This window comes from Salvelinus sp. IW2-2015, linkage group LG19, assembly GCF_002910315.2.
Source record: "Salvelinus sp. IW2-2015 linkage group LG19, ASM291031v2, whole genome shotgun sequence".
NCBI classification, from domain to species: Eukaryota; Metazoa; Chordata; class Actinopteri; order Salmoniformes; family Salmonidae; genus Salvelinus; species Salvelinus sp. IW2-2015.
The window spans coordinates 18,125,477-18,146,703 of record NC_036859.1 but is presented as its reverse complement, the minus strand read 5'-3'; the positions used below and the strand labels follow the sequence as shown (position 1 = coordinate 18,146,703).

The 21,227-nt window shown below is 43.1% G+C and overlaps 2 protein-coding genes across 6 annotated transcripts in view; one reads left to right on the top strand and one right to left on the bottom strand.

Moving 5' to 3' along the window:
* The window catches only part of LOC111979474 (rho GTPase-activating protein 21), a 98,687-nt gene extending 89,456 nt beyond the window's left edge, over positions 1–9,231 (top strand). For 2 of the 3 annotated variants that reach the window (XM_024010047.2, XM_024010049.2), the window contains 3 exons: positions 1,658–1,769; positions 4,422–4,453; positions 4,712–9,231. In XM_024010047.2, the coding sequence (XP_023865815.1) occupies positions 1,658–1,769; positions 4,422–4,453; positions 4,712–6,349 (1,782 nt within the window). In that variant the 3' untranslated portion in view covers positions 6,350–9,231. The remainder of the gene's footprint in view (positions 1–1,657; positions 1,770–4,421; positions 4,454–4,711) is intronic. The other variant, XM_024010048.2, reaches the window with a different exon arrangement.
* LOC111979475 (A-type potassium channel modulatory protein DPP6) overlaps positions 8,145–21,227 on the bottom strand; it is a 139,359-nt gene continuing 126,276 nt past the window's right edge. For all 3 annotated transcript variants that reach the window (XM_024010050.3, XM_070448857.1, XM_024010051.1), the window contains exons 14-26: positions 21,121–21,212; positions 20,887–20,934; positions 20,644–20,756; positions 18,892–18,939; positions 18,605–18,703; positions 14,066–14,135; positions 13,674–13,868; positions 12,687–12,741; positions 11,969–12,068; positions 11,776–11,834; positions 11,619–11,691; positions 11,347–11,420; positions 8,145–11,234 (exon numbers count right to left, since the gene is read on the bottom strand). In XM_024010050.3, coding sequence (XP_023865818.1) covers positions 11,085–11,234; positions 11,347–11,420; positions 11,619–11,691; positions 11,776–11,834; positions 11,969–12,068; positions 12,687–12,741; positions 13,674–13,868; positions 14,066–14,135; positions 18,605–18,703; positions 18,892–18,939; positions 20,644–20,756; positions 20,887–20,934; positions 21,121–21,212 — 1,176 coding nt within the window. In that variant the 3' untranslated portion in view covers positions 8,145–11,084. The remainder of the gene's footprint in view (positions 11,235–11,346; positions 11,421–11,618; positions 11,692–11,775; positions 11,835–11,968; positions 12,069–12,686; positions 12,742–13,673; positions 13,869–14,065; positions 14,136–18,604; positions 18,704–18,891; positions 18,940–20,643; positions 20,757–20,886; positions 20,935–21,120; positions 21,213–21,227) is intronic.

Sequence of the window (21,227 nt, the reverse complement as noted above, 5' to 3'; positions counted from 1 at the left end):
TCAAGGTCCTAAACGATATCTTAACCGCCATCGATAAGAAACAATACTGTGCAGCCGTATTCATTGACCTGGCCAAGGCTTTCGACTCTGTCAATCACCACATCCTCATCGGCAGACTCGACAGCCTTGTTTTCAAATGATTGCTCGCCTGGTTCACCAACTACTTCTCTGATAGAGTTCAGTGTGTCAAAATCGGAGGGTCTGTGTCCGGGCCTCTGGCAGTCTCTATGGGGTGCTCACAGGGTTCAATTCTTGGACCGACTCTCTTCTCTGTATACATCAATGATGTCGCTCTTGCTGCTGGTGAGTCTCTGATCCACCTCTACGCAGACGACCATTCTGTATACTCTGGCCCTTTGGACACTGTGTTAACAACCCTCCAGGCAGGCTTCAATGCCATACAACTCTCCTTCGTGGCCTCCAATTCTTTTAATACAAGTAAAACTAAATGCATGCTCTTCAACCGTCGCTGCTTGCACCCTGCCCGCCTGTCCAACATCACTACTCTGGACGGCTCTGACTTAAAATATGTGGACAACTACAAATATAGGTGTCTGGTTAGACTGTAAACTCTCCTTCCAGACTCACATCAAACATCTCCAATCCAAAGTTAAATCTAGAATTGGCTTCCTATTCTGCAACAAAGCATCCTTCATCATGCTGCAAACATACCCGTAAATTGACCCTCCTACCGATCCTCGAGTTCGGCGATGTCATTTACAAATAGCCTCCAATACCCTACTCAATAAATTGGATGCAGTCTATCACGAGTGCCATCTGTTTGTCCACAAAGCCCCATATATACCCACCACTGCGACCTGTACGATCCGTTGGCTGGCCCTGCTTCATACTCGTCGCAAATCCCACTGGCTCCAGGTCATTACAAGACCCTGCTAGGTTAAGTCCCTCCTTATCTCAGCTCGCTGGTCACCATAGCAGCACCCACCTGTAGCACGCGCTCCAGCAGGTTTACTCTCTGGTATCCCCAAAACCAATTCTCCTTTGGCCGCCTCTCCTGCAGTTTCTTGTGCCAATGACTGGAACGAACTACAAAATCTCTGAACTGGAACACGTATCTCCCCACTAGCTTTAAACACCAGCTGTCAGAGCAGCTCACAGATTACTGCACCTGTACATAGCCCATCTATATTTTAGCCCAACCCTACCTCTTTCCCTACTGTATTATTATTAGTTTGGTCCTTTGCATCCCATTATTTCTATCTCTACTTTGCACATTCTTTCACTGCAAAATACCAATTCCAGTGTTTACTTGCTATATTGTATTGATGCACCATGGCCTTTTTCTCTCTTTTTTTGCCTTCACCTCCCTTCTCACCTCACTTGCTCACATTGTATATAGACTTATTTTTCTACTGTATTATTGACTGTAATGTTTGTTTTACTCCAATGTGTAACCTGCTGTTGTTGTATGTGTCGAACTGCTTTGCTTTATCTTGGCCAGGTCGCAATTGTAAATGAGAACTTGTTCTCAACTTGCCTACCTGGTTAAATAAAGGTGAAATAAATAAATGTAGTTGTTTGTTGGTCTTGCAGGTTGCCTGAAGTGTTGTTTGAGGTTCTCTCTCCATCCCTCTTTCCTTCTTTACTTCAACACAATCTCCATTCATCTCCTTCATTGAATCTTTCTCTCCTCTAGACCTCAGTGGAACAAGAGRGTACAGTGCAGTCTCAGCCTGTGCCCAACATCGACCACCTGCTGTCCAACATCGGCCGGACCACAACCACCTCCTCGCCTGGGGAAGTCTCAGGTAATTCAGCTGAAGCTCATTGATACCACACCTGGAGAGGATGTAATACAGCACTCCTGTTAGTTTGACTACATATACCAGATTTACTCATGTGTAAAACAAAGTATACTAATGAGCTTCAGGGAAAGTGATCCAGGAAATGTGTATATGTTTAGAGATGTATGTGTTTGTTAGTCCTAAAGTAAGAGGCTTCTTGTTTSCTTTCCATGAGATGATCAAATGCTAAAGTTAAGCAAGTCTACTGAAAAGTCTCATGCTTTTGTAAAGGCAAGCTATTTTAGCAATTCTTCAATGGAAGGATTTTGGGTTACACAATTGGAAATTGCTATAAAAAAAAAATAGTTAGCAAATGTTGTTAAGCCTTTTGTTTTGGATAAAGGTCTGTTTTGTTATGTCATTATTTTATTTATTTGTTATATTTCTTTCCCAGTTCCATCTTATGCTTTCTTATGTTTTCTTTTTTTCTTTGCTCGTCGTTTTTCTCCCCGTGCTTTCCTCATCTTGGGATGACGACTCCTTTTCTTTCAGTTATTTTCTTCCCCCCCTCCTACCACATAAACCCGGCATGTTCTTTCCCCCCAAAACAACAAACAAACAAAACAACAAAGTGGAAGTGTTAACCCTTCTGACCCCTACCCTTGGTTTGTGTGTAGTGTGTTTTTTTCTCCCTTGTCCCTGTCCAGCACTCACACATTGACCCAATCTGACACAGGCCAAGTGGGCGGCGTCTATCACTCGCTGATGTCACTGGTGGACTCTGTAATGTCAGTGGTGGACAGCTGGGACTGTAGGAAGAAGGACGATGAGTGTTGTCACCAGTGTAGCTGCCTAGTCTGCAGAAACCCTCAGCTCTGTTAAATTGTGGTGAAACATGAAGGAGAGGAGAAAAAAAAAAGAAAAACGGAAAGAAAGAGAAGTCGATGTTTTGTCATTTCCTGTCGGTGTGCACGTTTTTCATATTTCCCCCAAAAATCTAAATACATAATAACCTGAAGGTTACATACAGAGCAGTGCCTGCTGTACTTTCTACTGAAAGCCTTTCTGCTGTCTCTTGTTGTCTCTAAAGCTGATCGCGAGGACAAGTAGCATGGTACGGTCAAACCACGGTTTCACAACCGCCCGCTCATGTGGCATTACTGTCATGGCGTCTGAGTGGGGGGGGCAGGGGGTTGTAGTGTTGTAGTGGTGTTGGGCTGAGCTGGCTGTTGTCAAACACACTACAATTACATCTAGGAGAGATCAGCACCTCGTTAGACCCACACACGCACACCATATACACTGACTAGGGTGGTTAGATAGATACCAGTGAGGTGGTAAGCAAAGTGGCTCTGATGGCATTAGTCCCTTCAGCCCCTTCAGCCTCTTTCTGCCCTCCTGTCACGTTTGAGATCGACACCATAGGGTGAATCTCTAACATATTTTCTTGTACGCTTTCTCCCCGTCTCCTCAAAACGTCAGATGGAAGCAAGGACAGCATTGGAGGACAAGGTCTGAGGAGATCTCTCCTTGCTTCCCTCTGTCGTTTTGTGGGCGAGGACGCAAAAAAATCTAGCCAAGACTTCTGAGATTCACCCCCAGTCTTATCAATGAACCACTGTTCTTTCAGCATCAGAAACACCAACTACAGCCAAACACTGCCACCTAGCTACCTCCTTGTCTTTCACGGCTACATACTTCTACCCCAATGCCTCAACCATCCACATCTATCAAATACCCACCTCCCCCATCAAAAGCCTTGCGTAGCACACTGATATACGCACCAGTTTGAGTCAATTCCACCTAAATTCCAGTTGATTCAGGTAAATAACATTTCCTATATGGAGATATTCCATGTCCAATTCAGCTGACAAGAATTTAAATGAAATTGACCCCAACTTGGGCACACACAACTCGAAATTAAGCGCACACACTTAAGTCGTACCCTCCACACTATTGTGACTTGATAGTGGTAGTATTGATGCGGTAGGAAATGGTTTCTTTTACATTTTCTTTGATAAGGTTTTTGTACTGTTCTTGTTTTGTAGTGTTTATGGTCGTCAGTCATATTCAATTGACTTAGACTAAAATGTTCAAGAGTGCTACAGGGATTGTAAAACCGAGCTCTAGACATATTGCACAACCTGTCCATTCTATGGCTAACTTGCATGGGTGGAACTACTGACTTAACACTGCTCTGTCCCTTTAACTCTGGTTGTGTTGACTTGTCATCCCTTCCTCTGTGATTGATACCTCTCAGTTGGGATAGAATGCCCTGTTGCTATTGGCTGTCTATGTACTGTGACTGACGTAACCTGTGGTCCGTGATGTGTTGATGTCGTCCCGTTGGGTACATCCTGTTATGAGCATGAGCTGCTTCCTGTCCTAATGCACACTGCCGGGTTTCATCTTCTTCCTCTCATCCCTCCATTACTGGCCTCCTCTTCTCTTCTTCCACTCATGGGCGGAGTCTTTCTTCAGCGTTTCCTTCGTCCATCTCTGTGGGCTACAAATATCTCCACTGTCTGTTGAATCTACTGCCCCCTCATGGTGCAGGTTTCTGTCTCTTCTTCTTTCTACCCTGTGATCTGCATACAGTCGCTCTCCCTTGATACTTGTTGTTCAGATTATATATGTCTTAAAGGATGTTACTAATGCCCCTCTCCTCTCTCACAGATTCAACGTGTAGTGACTCCTCCAAATCAAAGGTAAGTGGCACTGGGATGTCTGGCTGTCTYTTGCTTCCTATTTGATGTTAATTACCTTCACTAAGTAAAGAGATCTTAAAGGCCTTGTCCTGCTCACTGGAATGTTCTACCGTTTACATTTTAGACATTTAGCAGATGATCTTATCCGGAGTGATTAGCAAATTGACCATGCCGTTTCAGAGCAGACTTGGCGAAATTCCTCATTTAAGAACAATGATGTGTTTTAATGTAATGCGACGTCCTGGTACTCTGTCCCAGCAGGGCTTGTGGGGGTCTGGGAAGGACCAGTGTAGCAGGGAGATGCTGCTCTCCTCTTTCTTTGTCAGCCGCAAGCGTAAGAAGCCCAAGGACAAGACTCAGCCCAGCAGCTCTGACGACGACCTGGATGCCGTGTTCGATAAGAAGGAGGAGCCAGAGCCGAGCCACCAGGCCCTCCACCCTGCCTGGTCCCCAGAGAGCCAGACAGAGGAGGAGGAGAGGGATGTCGAGGACGTCAGCGAAAGAGGGGTACAGCCAGGGGACAGGTTCCAAACCAACAGGAAAGAGTCCCGTTCAGACAGCCTCATGTCTCAGCCCTCTCCCAAACACACCCCCAGCTTCCGTACCTCCTCCACCTGCTCCCCCTATGCCTCACCCTCCCCCTCCCGGTCCCCCAGACTTGGCTACCGCAGCCAGGTGGCACACCAGTCGTCCCTGTCGGACCCTCCCTCCAACTACGACGAGGTCTCAGACCTGGGTACCATGGACAGCACCAGCTCCCAGGCATCTGTCACAGGTCCCAGGGTGAGGCATGGCAGGACGGGGGGCTTGGGGCCAGAGACTGGGGCCAGCAGCCTAGGGGCAGAGGTCAGCTCCATCACCTCAGACTACTCCACCACCTCCTCCATGACCTTCCTGACAGGGGCCGAGCTGAGCACGCTCAGTCCAGAGGTTTGCTCGGTGGCCGAGAGCAGGGGAGGAGACGACGCTGATGATGAGCGTAGTGAGCTGATTAGTGAGGGCCGGCCCATGGAGACGGATAGTGAGAGTGACCTATCAGTGTTTGTTGGGGGTGGGAAAGAAGCAGGGCCGGTGGAGAAGATCTACCTATCAGATGTGCCGGATGCCCCCAGGCCCCTCCCCTCCCACAGACTCATTGAATGTGACACTCTCTCCCGGAAGAAGTCAGCAGCACGGCAGAAGACTGACAGTGAGTCCTCATTGGACGGAGGGCGGAGCGACAAGGACTCCACTAGGCTGTCTTGCGTTCCGGGGGCAGTTAAGGTCCGTTCCACTGACAGCCTTAGCTCCTCCTCCCGCAGCGAGTCAGAGGTGGGGGCTGAGCCTGCGTGGCGCCTCAAGATCACAGACCGGCTGAAGTTCCGCCTGCGGACGTCGGTAGACGACATGTTCGGGGTGGGTACCCAGCGGAGCCGCTCTCCAGAGGGACGCAGGGAAAAGAAGAAGAACATCAGACGCAGACACACCATGGGAGGCCAGAGGGACTTTGCTGAACTGTCTGTGATGGGGAACTGGCAGGAGGGCGGGATGGGCGGGGGCTCGCGGGCAGAGCTGTCGGCCGTGGACCGGCTGAAGCCAAAGTGTTCTTCCCAGGACTTCTCCATCCGGGAGTGGATTGCCCGCGAGCGCCACCGCACCTCCAACCCCGAGGTCAGCCTGGACTTCACTGAACACCAGGGTGCGCCGCTCCTCTTCCGCAGCCCTGACCCCAACCAGGCCCAGGAGGCCCCGTCGTCGTCCCTCTCAGAACCCCTCTCACCACGCCCGGCTCCAGCTGAGCTGCTGAACGGAGACGCAGGCCCCCAGAATAAAAGCCTGAGCCTGTCGGCCACCGCACACCCACACAAACTCTCTGGCGCCCAGGTGGTCCACTCTCGCTTCTACCAGTACCTGTGARAGGGGGTGTCGTCTGTCTGTGAGATGTGTATGTGTTTGATCGTCTGTGTCTGAGACCCATGGATGTGGGTGATTTTATTTTGTAATTGACCGGTGAGCATGTTCAGGTACTGTGAAGTGACTTCTGAGTGTGTGTACGAAGAGTCTGTTGGGTCGTGTGTATGTTTGTACGCTTAGAATGTTTACTTCACAGGGGTGGTTTGTGTTACTCAACACAACTAGGCATGGAACAAAACATTCAATTGATGTTGGTATATTTTCTCCATTTTCATGACATATGAAAGAGTTTGGGATGGGCGTTGGGGTAGAGAAATCGTCACTCCTAACAGAAATTCCTGTTTTGCTGAAGGTAGTGACTCGAGGGCCTCTTGCTCATGGATGAACTGATGAGTCTGAAGTTTGATAGGTGTAAGGAAGTTTAAACATGGCTGGCGTTAAAGATTGTGTAAAGGTTAGCTAAGTGGCTTTAAGATACAGTAACTGACTAGTAGGATGATTAGGAGGTACAGGGAACGTTTGTAAAAGTATTGCAGTGGAGCTGTGTTTGTTGTAAGAGGGTCTCAGTTGGTTAAAGGTGAGTCCTTCAGTAACCAAATGAAGAATGTACAATGTGCTTGCTGTAATACTGACTGAAGCTTTAGTTGCTTGTGTTCACATTTGAAATTGTACATATCCCCCCTTCCTCTCTCTTTCTGTCTACTTGAAGGGAGCTTTTATTTTCGGGGTAGCCTGTGTTGTGGACTGCCATATGTGCTCTGTTGCCGCCGTCAAGTGGCCTCAAGGTGCATTGTGACAAGAAGACACTGGACTAACGACGTCATGAAAATACGAGAATGACTTTTTATTCCAGCCTTCTTTTAAGTGATAGACAAGGAGCAGTAAACAAGTACTTCCCTCTATTGCAATATGCCGTGTATTTGTTGATGTGCTTGTGGTTTCATGCTTCAGTCAGTTACTGGCATCGGACTGCTGCAAAATTATAGAGGGAGAAGAAATTGAATAATCAAATCTGAATTCATGTTTCTTCGCAATAGAAAGTGCCTCAATGAACTGTAAAGGGTGCCATATCGTCTTTGTTGAGATGCATAAAGATGTTACTATKAAAGCCATTTTTATCGTTGACTAACACTGTCGTTCTACAGGTTCTATCTGACACGGAGAAGAACGCTGGGCTTCCATTCCTTAGGCATTCCACTCTGGTCTTAGCATGTTTTATACTTTTCTTTTTCCTTTTCTTTTTTTGGATTTTAACAGAACTTGAATTTTAAATATTTCAGTAAAAAAAAATGAGTAACTTAAATGTGTATATAAATCCCATGTTTTAGCTGCTTTTTTGTTTAATTTCCATCAAATTGAATTTTTTTTGTAAGGTAAAAAGTACAGTATTGTGAGATGTTGCTGATTGGAGCCTGATGGTATGTGTGGGTGTTAAGTCTAGTGGTTATCTAGGGAGAGATGAGAGATCCCTCCCTGCATATGAAGAGGCTTCATTGAACTGCTGGACCATTTGTATCAATATACCCTGTTCACTCTGACGGGCCACGGGCTCCTAAAACACTGGAAATAAATCTTATCAATGGCTAAAAGGGCACGGCTGGTGTTTCAGAATCTCCTGCACTCCCTAGTTAGTTCCTACTAAAGAGCATTGTTCTGTTTCTTGCATAGTGTCCTACCATAACTGATGTTGCTTGTATCTGGTAGGAGTTAACGTCCTTCTTTAGTTTTGCCCCTTTTGAACACAGGAGGGCAGTGTGTCCAATCAAAACAAAGCCACCAAGAACAAAATGTCCTCGGATAAATTTGAAAATGCTTTATGTACAAGTCGCACACACATAGTTCAGGACTTTTCAACAATGTAAGATTTATACATTTTGTACATCAGCTAACTAGAAACTTTCACTGACAATACTAACAGAAATGACATGTCGACGGACATTCAAGCTGTTTAACAAATAACCAAACATTGTGACTTGCCAAATTAGAAAAGATACACTGAATGTGCCTCAAGAACCTTTGATGTAGTTACAACAGCCAGAACATGGCCAGGTGTCTATTATACAAGCACAATATTACTGTGTTATATAGTACATATATCATGGGTGTTATAAAATCACATTTTCCTACATACGGACTGGTCAGATTGTTAACGATTCAACTGAAGTCATTACGTGTCATGTTGTACAATATTTGTTTATATATAACTATAGAGCTCCACATGTGCCTGCAGTTGTTGGAGGAAGGACAACTGGGGGCTGGCTTTGACCAATCTTGCTTACATGAAAAATGACATTTCCATTGAAGGGTTTATAGTCCCTGACATGAATACCTTGGTTTACCCCTAGTAGTAAGGCACAGTGACTAACACAACACTAGAGCTCCATTCCAAATGACAGGAGAAAAATACATGTCCTACTGAATGTCATAATCCCAAAAGAGGTCAAAATAGTTAACAAACATGTAGGATCAAACATTGTGTCCTCATTTGGAAAGGACGTCCAAATGTAACCACCGTACATCAATTCAAAAACATATATACTTGAAAGACATACTGAACATTACAAACCCCAATTAAGAGAAAGAAATGCTACTGCTGTTTTAGTATCATGGATACAATCCTCAGAAAGTTGCCAGTGGTTGGTGAATTATGTCATTTATAATGATTGTACCAACCATGGGTAGCTCCTGTATGTTCCCTCCATCTTTACTGCATTGGAATTGATTAGCAATGATATTTGGGAAGGGAATAGGGGATATTTTGCGCTGTAGACGTGTGGGGGTGCGTCCCTAAATGGATGCCGTTGGGGTGGTTCACTACAGCATCTGATATCCACAAGTGGGTTTACTGGTCTCCTTCAGTGACCAGTTTATTTGGTCCAAAAGAACTTGGATCACTGCTAAGATAAAAAAAAAATGTTTTACCAGAGTCCACACCGCCCGAGGGTTGCATCTCTCCCCCACACACAAGTCTATAGCACAACATTTCCCCTACGAATGTTATGGCTAATCAATTCCAATGCAGTAAGGATGGAGGACATAGAGGTGGTACCTGTTTTTGGTACCATCGTCAAATGACATAATTCACCAACCACCAGAACGTTTCTGATTGTTTCCGTAATTCTGATGTTAACCTCTTAAATGTAAAATACCCATTATTTGGGGGCCCTATTTCATTTTTCAATTCAGTCTGGTATGAGAACGGTAGCCCCTATTTGCAAAAGCAGGGTGTCTGCGGAAAGCGGAATATCTTTGCTGTTGATCTGTGCCTTTAGAAGCTGTGGTGAGTTACTGCCATATGTGGACATAAGGGCAGGCCGAGCCGATGACCTCATTTCGAGATGTCTGCTACCTACATTCTGGTTAGCGTTGTGAAGCATAAACGAAATAAACATGGAATACGTTGATTCACACCGTAAACCAGGATACCACAGATCATGAGGATGTCTTATTTGTCTGCCTGTGACCTACAGTTATTGATCACCACCCCTGTTGATTTTACACAACGTTTTCACCAAACAGCAGACATCTTACAAGGTAAACTTCGATTTGGTCTGTGTTTGAGCTATAGCTAAATGGGGGTATGACATTAATCTCTAGGTTGGTAGGAACAAATCTAGCCTATTGCCAAATGTATCTGATGACATGACTTAATGGCAACATCGAGTCACTATCTTTGCGCATGAAAAATATGATGAAAACACATTGGATATCCCCTGTATGTCCCCTCACACCCCGCAGATGTTTGAGAGAGGTTGGTGTTGTAGAAATTTAGTTTTTATAGTGAACATTAACTTTTGGGMACATCCAGTGTGCAAAAACAGTGCAATTACCACATTTGGACACTTTGGAGRGGTTGAAAGGACACTTGAATAACACCACCACAATGTTTGCGTGAGGTTGATATGGTAGAAATTGTGTTTTATACTGAACAATTCGCATTAAGGGATTCCAGATATGTAAGAACACTGGAATTATCTAATTTACAGACAAATGCCACTTTGGAGAGGTTTAGGGACACTTGGAAACATTCTGTGACCACACCTGGCACATCTGCCCATTTCTAGTTGTTAGGTCTATCAATCCCATTTTGTTTCTGATATTGTTCACATGTGGAAGCCATCATGTGTTTCCAGCTCTTGGCATCAATAATTCCCTTATAGCTTGTCAATGAAAGATTACTTTCAAAAATAAAATAAAAATTATTTTGTGTGTGCTTGATCTTGTGTATTCTGAACTATGTAACTCCTATCTTCTGATCATCTCCCAGATGTCATCTTTCCAAATATACCAAGTTTTTGCATGTCAGAATTATGTAATTACACATGAATAGTAGTTACCTTTGAGTATGTCTATTTAGGCGAAAATCTAAATTTTGCCGTTACATCTAAGAGGATAAAAACAGCAGCACAATTTGATGTCTGCTGGCCAGTCCAGTTGTCAGCCAACCAGAAGTGATGAAGAAGAAGAGGAAAAGGGTGAGGTGTGAGGTTATTGGTACATGCAGGTACTGTGCCCTAAAGAGGAGCCCAAATTATACAGAGGATGGAGTAGGTTAGCCTGATCCTCGATCTGTTTCACCAATGCCAACTCTAAATGATCATTAGCTGACCAGCTGAGTTGGCAAGACAGCACAAACAGATCTGGAACCAGGCTATGGGTGGGGGTAATGAGTTGAGAAAGATTTGTTGCATATTGTGCTGTAGTAACTGGCCAGTGCGTTAACCATGTGTCAGCTGGTTTAACCATCGCCCTCATCCTCCTTGTCCTTCTCTTCCTCGCTCGGTAAGTCCGGCAGTCGGAAACACTCCTCAAAGAAGTTGACCAGTGATTGGCTCAGGTGTTGCCGAGTGCCATCGCTATGCAGGAAGTGTCCCTCGTCTGGGTAGATCTACAGTACAGAAACAGAAAATAATGTAGGTAACACAATATTTGACACCCTGGTCATTACGCCTTCATTGCAATGTCCTAAACGTGTCGTAAAGCTAAACTGTCAAGCTTACCTGTAAAGAGTAATTTGCCTTCTCGTTGATTAAATGATTGATGAATTTTGCAGAGTGCTGGAAATGGACTTTCTCTGTAGGAAGGTAGAGCAGGTAACAGGATGTGTAAGATGTTTATATTCAGTCACAGTACGTCAACAACATTCAGGCTCAATCAGTTAAAATGACTTTGACAGTAACTTAGCCGATGTCCAAATAGGAGTTGGAAAGGCAACAAAAACAGGTCTGGGACCAGGCTAACGTATTGATAGTGTTTAAAGTAATGACTGTACCATCAGCAGTTGGATGGATAATCATGTACTTCCTGTCCATGAGACGACCTGCCCGGTGTGCTAAACTTGCCATCTGAAGGAAATACACCATGAAATACATAGCATCTTACACATTGACTGACTAGTGTAAATACAGTGTGTGAACTGTTGTCTTTACCGAGTATATTCGAGAGTCTGTCTTTGGTGATCCAAGGTACCTCTCTGAAAATGCTGAAGCTGGAGAATAAAGAAATAACACACACATAATATCATGTTATAAGGCACTGTGCATAGAACAATTTATAGTTTGTTGGGATAAATTATTTGTGCAGTAAGAAATTGTGTTGCTAAAGAAAATCATCACGTTATACCGTATAACTCAAAATCTGTGATGGGCGAGACGGCGGCTCCACATTTAAGCAGGGAGTCATCAGAACTTAAAAGCATTGTGGCCAAATATCCTCCGTAAACCTATGGATAGATATGTTACAGTATCAAGTTTACTGAACCGACAGTACAGAAATACATTGATGACATATCAAGGCTAGAGACTCCAGATACACCACTCCAAAGGTAGTTTCTTCCCAATTTAAGTTCAAACTGAATACACACTCAAACCTTCAATGGACAAAGGAGGACTGAGTGCCAAACTGAAACCTATTGAATTGTTTATGTTGTCCGCTCTGTGTTGTTGCTGGACCGTAGTGTAGTAATAGTGCGTCTCAAATGGCACACTAGTCCTTTTACAGTGCATTACTTCTGGTTAAAAGTAGTCCACTACAATAGAGTGCCATTTGGCATGTACCCCCCTAGATATGAGAGGGTGAGCTTCTGCTCTACTTTCCAGATGGAGTGAAAGCCCTCGTCCACTCTGAATATATATGCCATTTAGTAGACGCTTTTATGCAAATTGAACCCACCACCCTGGCGTTACAAGCACCATGCTCTACCAACTGAGCTACTCTTTCTTCAGCTCAAATACAGTACAAGAATTGACAAGAAGGGAAGTAAAGGGAACCCAATTACGTTTTTTTCACGTAGTTTGAATAAGTAGCTAGCTTGCTTTCTTCAAGCATTGATTGTCCTTACCTTTCCATATACTCCAATTCGACTTTTGTCGATGTACATTTCTTTGGATATCAGTCTGGAATAAAGAAGAAAAAAACAATCAATGCTTTGGTTGGAAGGTCAAAAATAGGTATTACATTTCCAACAACCCAGTAACGAACGTCCTGAAACAAAAACATCATAATCATTTTTTCCCACTATAATTAAACTGTACCTGCATATATACTGAACAAAAAATATAAATGCAACATGCAACAATTTAATATGTTTTAGTGAGTTACAGCCCACCCACTTGGGAGCCAGGCCCAGCCAATCAGATTGAGTTTTTCCCTACAAAAGTGCTTGATTACAGACAGAAATACTATTTTATTACAGACAGAAATAACCCCCCTCCCCTCAGACAATTCCGCAGGTGAAGAAGCCAGATGTGGAGATCCTGGGCTGGCGTGGTTACATGTGGTCTGCGGTTGTGAGGCCAGTTGGACGTACTGCCAAATTCTCAAAAATGACATTGGAGGCTTATGGTAGAGAAATTAACATTAAATTATCTGGCAACAACTCTGGTGGACATTCCTTATGTCAGCATACCAATTGCACTCTCCCTCAACTTGAGACATCTGTGGTATTGTGTTGTGTGACAAAACGGCACATTTTAGAGTGGCCTTTTATTGTCCCCAGCACAAGGTGCATTTGTGTAATGATCATGCTATTTAATGAGCATCTTGATATGCCACACCTGTCAGGTGGCTGGATTATTGGCAAAGGAGAAATGCTCACTGACAGAGATGTAAACAAATTTGTGCACAGAATTTGAGAGAATAGATATTTCTGTGATCTTTTATTTCAGGTCATGAAACATGGGACCAACACTTTACATGTTGTGTTTACATTTTTGTTCAGTATAAATACTGTAAGACGTAACATGGTATTAGCATATTATCATAAAGTAGGACCATTGACTTGAACTCTCAAGGAAGATTCTACTGTGTCCAGGTGTCTGTCTCTCACCTGAGGGCCTCCATCTGGTCCCTCTCCTCGATCACACCCAGTTTCCTCCTGATGTGGTGGAGGAGCTTGGTGCCCTGGAACCCGGACCCGTGGCCATCGAAGCGGATCACAATGGTGCTGTAACTGCTCACCAGCACCGTGGCCCAGTCCACATGGAACTGCTCTGTCACCATCTGTCCGCCAGGTGTTCCGTCCCTGAGGGAAACAGATGACAGGCTGAACCAATGACCCCATTATAGCTCTCTGTGACAGGGTCCAAAGTCATGAGTCCAATGTCAAAACGGAATCTGCTATAATTCTAATATAATCCCTACTGGGGTTGGTGTGATTCATAGATATTATGTTTATATCTAGAAAAACATGTGTGTGTGGGTAGTTATTGCCATACTTACACTAGTAGCAGTAGGGGGTAGTGAGCTGTGTYTATGAAACCAGCTGGCTTCAGGATCTGCATTGTCAGAGCTGCAAGAAACAAGACTGTGTATTTGAATGTGTTATGGATCCCCATTAGCTGTTGCCAAGGCAGCAGCTACTCTTCCTGGGGTCCAGCAAAATGAAGGCAGTTATACAATTTAAAAAACATTACAATACATTCACAGACTGTGTGCCCTCAGGCCCCTACTCCACCACAACCACATACTGTATATACAGTACAAAATCCATGTGTACGTATGTTATCGTGTGTGTGTGTRCATGTGTCTGTGCCTATGTTTGTGTTGATTCACAGTCCCYGCTGTTCCATAGGTTTTTTTTTAATCTGTTTTTTAAATCTAATTTTACTGCTTGCATGAGTTACTTGATATGGAATAGAGTTCCATGTAACCATGGCTCTATGTAGTACTGTGCGCCTTCCATAGTCTGTTCTGGGCTTGGGGACTGTGAAGAGACCTCTGGTGGCATGCCTTGTGGGGTATGCATCGGTGTCCGAGCTGTGTGCCAGTAGTTCAAACAGACACCTCGGTTCATTCAACATGTCAATCTCTCCTCCACTTTTAGCCAGGAGAGATTGACATGCATATTATTAATATTAGCTCCCTGTTTACATCCAAGGGCCAGCCGTGCTGCCCTGTTCTGAACCAATTGCAATTTTCCAAAGTCCTTTTTTGTGGCACCTGACCACACGACTGAACAGTAGTCCAGGTGCGACAAAACTAGAGCCTGTAGGACCTGCCTTGTTGATAGTGCTGTCAAGAAGGTAGAGCAGCGCCTTATCATGTACAGTCTTCTCCCCGTCTTAGCTACTGTTGTATCAATATGTTTTGACCATGACAGTTTACAATCCAGGGTAAAGGGTAATCCACTCCAAGCAGTTTAGTCACCTCAACTTGCTCAATTTCCACATGATTTATTACAAGATTTAGTAGAGGTTTAGGGTTTTTAGTGAATGATTTGTGCATGTTGTTCTTCTTAAAGTCCCAGTGCAGTCAAAAATGTGATTATCCTGTGTTTTATACAGTACCAGTCAAAATTTTGGACACACCTACTCATTCAAGGGTTTTTCTTTGTTTTTACTATTTTCTACATTGTTGAATAGTAGTGAAGACATCACAACTATGGATGAACACATATGGAATCATGTAGTAACCAAAAAACTGTTAAACATATCAAAATATATATGTGACTAATTTCAGGAAACTAGGCGTATGTCGCGGGTCACTACTTCACAGGAGATGAGTGGGCTGGACATGCCGAGAGAATAGTTCAGATTGGTCTGCCATATAGAAGGCTTCTGTCTATTTGAGCTGGTCAGTCTGTGTTGGTAATCCTGTCGAACGCGGCTTTTTAAAAATGTATTGTGTAGTGGAGCTGCATAAGTGTTGATAGCTAAAGAGATGGAGAAAACACCTGTCTCCTTAAAACTAAGAGCAACCATGGCATGGCATCTGTGACATGGAGACGTATCCATCATGCATGATGATGTAAGAAAGTCTAGCTAGCAAAATTTTCAAATATTACACGTTTCTAATTTTGACAGAAAGAGGTTTTGTTTCAAGCTAATGTATACTGTTAGCTAGCTAGCTGAGGTTAGCTGGCTGGCTGGCTGGCTCGCTAGCTAACGTTACGTGTATGATGTTATTATTTGTATCAGAACCATTTGCTTAGCTAGTTAGAGCCTAATGTTAGCTTGCTAACATTGAACCTGGTTGGTTAGGTCCCAGCAAATTCATGCAGGGTAGTAACGACAGGATTTGGCACTATGTTCATTGTTGTTTAACTAGCTAACGTTAGCTGGCTGGCTCGCTAGCAAACGTTACGTGATGTGTATGATCTTACTCATTGTTTACCTAGCTAGGTTCATGGTTTACCTACCTAGCTAGCTAGCTACATGTCTTAACAACAGACTCCACTATGCAAGTAACCATTTCGGGTGCATTCGTAAATTCAGTCTGAGTATGCCAGAGCGCAGAATAACTGATGAATTTACGAACGCACAACACCCGTTGAATATGGCCGGTGTCAGTAAACGTCAGCWGGCTGTATTCATGTTATCCAGAGGTAAACAAATAATCGACCAGAGCGTCAAGTGTGCGCTCTGAATGCTCCAAGAGCAAAACGAGATGGGTGGGGATAAACTTAAGAGGGTGTGAACGATGCTAAATGGGTGTAGACAAAGAAAAGCTCTTCACTAGGTACCAAAACATTCAAAGCTCATTTTCTCAAAAGTGAGTTCATTACTTTCCCATTGTTCCTCAAAAATGTAGTGTATGATATACCATTTTGTAGCTCTGAGTCTTTACTTTTATCCAATGTAAAAAACACAATTTCTAATTTTGCTACATAAGAGCGATTTGAGCCGGTCGGTCACATATTATATTTGAGATTCTTCAAAGTAGCCACCATTTGCCTTGACGACAGCTTTGCACACTCTTGGCATTCTTTCAACCAGCTTCATGAGGTGCTTCATGAGGTGCACCTGGAATGCATTTCAATTAACAATGGTGCCCTGTCAAAAGTTAATTTGTGTAATTGATTTCCTTCTTAATGCATTTGAGCCAATCAGTTGTGTTGTGACAAGGTATGGGTGGTATACAGAAGATAGCCCTATTTGGTAAAAGACCAAGTCCATATTAGGGCAAGAACAGCTCAAATAAGCAAATAGAAGTCCATCSACAGTCCATCATTACTTTAAGACATGAAGGTAAGTCAATATGGACAATTTCAAGAACAATATTTTTTGTCACATGTGCCGAATACAACAGGTGTAGTAGACCTTACAGTGCAATGCTTACTTACAAGCCCTTAACCAACAATACAGTTTTAAGAAAGAAAAAAAGTGTTAAAGTATTTACTAAAATAAACTGAAGTAAAAAATAAAATAAATAAATATGAAAAATAACAAATAATTAAGGAGCAACAATAAAATAACAGTAGCGAGGCTATATACAGGGTGCACCTCTACAGAGTCAATGTGCGAGGGTACCGGTTAGTCAATCTAATTGAGGTAATATGTACATAGGTAGAGATAAAATGACTATGCAGAGTAGCAGCAGCGTAAAAATGGGGGGTGGGGTGGGGACAATGCAAATAGCCCGGGAGCCATTTAATTAGCTGTTCAAGAGTCTTATGGCTTGGGGGTAGAAGCTGTTAAAAAGCCTTTTGGACCTAGACTTGGTGCTCCAGTACTGCTTGCCCAGAGTTACCTCTGCTGCAGAGGATAAGTTCATTAGAGTTACCAGCCTCAGAAATCGGCAATTAACTGCACCTCAGATTGCAGCCCAAATAAATAAGTAATAGACACATCTCAACATCAACTGTTCAGAGGAGAATGTGTGAGTCAGGCCTTCATAGTCGAATTGCTGCAAAGAAACCACTACTAAAGGACACCAATAAGAGAAGAGAATTTCTTGGGCCAAGAAACATGAGCAATGAACATTTAGACAGGTGGAAATCTGTCCTTTGATCTGATGAGTCCAAATTTGAGATTTTTGGTTCCAACCGCCGTGTCTTTGTGAGAAGCAGAGTAGGTGAACGGATGATCTCCGCATGTGTGGTTCCCACYGTGAAGCATGGAGAAGGAGGTATGATGGTGTGGGAGTGCTTTGTTGGTGACACTGTCAGTGATTTATTTAGAATTCAGCATGGCTACCACAGCATTCTGCAGCGATACGCAATCCCATCTGGTTTGGGCTTAGTGGGACTATCATTTGTTTTTCAACAGGACAATGACTCAACACACCTCCAGGCTGTGTAAGGAATATTTGACCAAGAAGGAGAGTGATGGAGTGCTGCATCAGATGACCTGGCCTCCACAATCACCCGACCTCAAACCAATTGAGATGGTTTGGGATCAGTTGGACCACAGAGTGAAGGAAAAGCAGCCAACAAGTGCTCAGCATATGCCGGAACTCCTTCAAGACTGTTGGGAAAAGCATTCCAGATGACTACCTCATGAAGCTGGTTGAGAGAATGCCAAGAGTGTGCAAAGCTGTCATCAAGGCAAAAGGTGGCTACTTTGAAGAATCTAAAATATAATATATATTTTGATTTGTTTAATACTTTGGTTACTACATGAGTCCATATGTGTTATTTCATAGTTTTGATGTCTACACTATTAATCTACAATGTAGAAAATAGTTTWAAAAAATAAGAAAAACCCTTGAATGAGTAGGTGTGTCTAAACTTTTGACTGGTAGTGTATATATYTCCACACTATGAGGTTGCGCGACAGGTGATATTCTGCCCAAACTCTGTATGCCATGGGCTCTCCAAATCTGTTCCTGTTCCTTAATTGTGTTTGTTTTTGACCATTTTAATTTAAAACAATCACAACTGTTACCCAGAAATTATTTAATATTACATTATCGTATCAAATCATAACCAATGCCATTGTAACAGCATTTATGAAGACAATAACCCATATAATGTCATCTGAAGCTGAAGCAGGCACTGGTAGTTTCCTATGAATAGGTGCACCATGGAGGGATACCTACTGTAATCGTCTATGGTGATGGTCTCGTACTCCACTTTGGGCATCTGCATGSTGTGGTACGTGTTATTCACTCCCTCGTTAGTCTCCAGGTCCAGGACCTCTGCAGTGACATGGAAGAAACAGTCTTATTGTTCACTTACAGTACTGTCTGAATGGCAGCTTCATGAAGCATCTAACACATTTCCCATTGAATGATGTGTGATATAAAAGACACTAGGCTGAATAAAAGGCCGCTCAGCTTCAGTGCTCTTTATGGTACAGGCCAGGGTCAGGCCTCATGACACTCACTCTGTTTGTCTTTGGTACTGTAGATGGCAACACTGGGTACATCAGGGCCTGGATAGGGATACATGTGGAGAGGGAGAGAGAGAAAGGGGTGGAGGTTGTCAGTTATTATAGGATGAAGCATTTTAAGGTTCAGATGAATGGCCTCAAATGGAGAAGCAAACAAAACACTCAAACCCTTTTTTTCTGTAGCATTTCACTTCAAATCAGAGCTCATTCAAAAATGTCTCTGGTTTATTCCACGAAGGTACCTTTTGTGTCCATTTGCTATTTTAAGAAGAAATTGTGCCAGAATATTGTATTTAAAAGCCTGTTAAATTAAATGTCCTTTAATAAAGACCCCATGGAGAATTTTTTTTAAATCAGATTTTTTAAATATGATTAAACTTGCTAAACTGCCAAAATGCAGCCCCTGTGTACCCTCTGTTACTTCTAAGAAGACTTTATCCCACTTAACCTCAATATTTCTCCAAGATGCCACCATCATTGTCATTTAAAGTAATTTCTGAAGATTCATATGTATGTAACGTGATTAGTGATTATTTGAATTATGTTCCTCATTTTAAGGTCAACCCTGTTTCATGAACTGAACTCTCGTTTAAATATGTTTTTTAAAAGAAACATTAAACATCTAATAGTCAAATCATAGTGTAAAAGCCGGTTAACTGGTTCTACTCTTTTTGGCCATTTTCTGGTGTTTTGTGGCGGAAAACTGAGCGGGTTGAGCACAGATAGACAGGCTACAAATGTTTGAACAATTCATTTTTTTATGAAGCTTTAATTGCCACTCCCTGTTGCACATAACAAGCTTCCAATCCCCCTGTCACAAGAGGATTTATGGCTTATTTAAGATGAAATCGTCAACCCTGATACAGTCAACCCGGATACTTTATTTTGCACTTAGGCACTTACTATTGTCATTTTTATTTAACCTGTTGAGATGGGAAAACTTGTTTTTATGAAGTTGAACATGTGCTCTTTATAACAGAATCTACATTTCTCAAAAGGCACCGAATTGGTGGAATGAGCACTCTGTTTCTCTTACCATCTTTAGTAATGCACGTCTAGAAATAACACCTCTCAGCCAGCCATGTGTCATTACTGAGAAGCCACTGTCTGTCTGTAGCACCTTGGGGAGCAGCTGAATGAATACCCGGCTGTTATTATTACTCCAGACAGTCAGACCAGGGCTGGTCTCCTCTCACAAGAGCTAATTAATGAAAAATTGGTTGCTCTTTTTCCTCTCTGGAGCGGGCCCTCTAAACAAATCAGCTGTCATGACAACTGCACTGGTAGGAGAAATAAGGATGATGGCCATGGGCCATGGGCCCTACTCTCATTCTATAGATAGACCCTGTCTGACACACAGGAAGCAGGGCAGGAAATTGGGCTCTATGCCAACTACTGTAGTTTGATACACAGCAGGAACACTTTAGGATACAGGCTGGCGATTCACATTTGGCAAGGGGCTTGAGTTGTCTGACTGGCAAATAGAAACACTGGTTAGTGCCGACTGCTGTCACAGTCAATACAACCTTTTGCCACAGCATTGACTAATTCAATTTAATATTTTGACTGAGCATGTTTAGTGTCAATGTAGATTTTTAAATCTACATTTGACACTAAACACCCACTAAAACCCTGTCAGCATAGTGAAAGAATTCAATGTATTTGTATATCACAAAAAATATACTGATTCAGTTAAGTGCAACATATGCTGCTTAGTGTTCAGGATTCAAGGTCAGGAGCACTCACCTTTACAGTTGAGCAGGAAGTACTGCATGTTGTGGCTGAAGGAGCCGTCCACATAGCCACACTTGAACTCACACGACAGACAGCAGCGATTAAATGGGCCATTGGTGTCCGCACTGACATAGGATAGATACAGTAAACCAAGCTATTAGCATTATACGCTATTAGATTTTTTAAAAAGACACCTAAATAGTGATCTCACACAGAATAACCATTAGAGAACTAAATCCCAAAATGTAATTATACCTGTAGAGGTGTCGTCGTTTTGGATCATCCTCTGTGCTTAAAAAGTATCTGTAAAACATTGTCATGAAGATCAGTTTGGAGTTTAATGACCATTACCTGAACAAGACAAGGCAAGTCAAATACCCATGGTAACATTTGATCAACTATAAGCAATAGGAAATTATATGTTCATTTGGAAATCATAATGGTACTATTTGGTCATGTTGCTGTAATGTATGGGTCGGAGAGGCTTACATGAGCTGCCTGTCTTGGCTGTAGGCCAGTATCTGAGTGACGTCCCAGTCTCCTGATGTCAGGGACTGCAGAGTGTCTGTGCTGGTGTTTGGCTGGAATGGAACAAT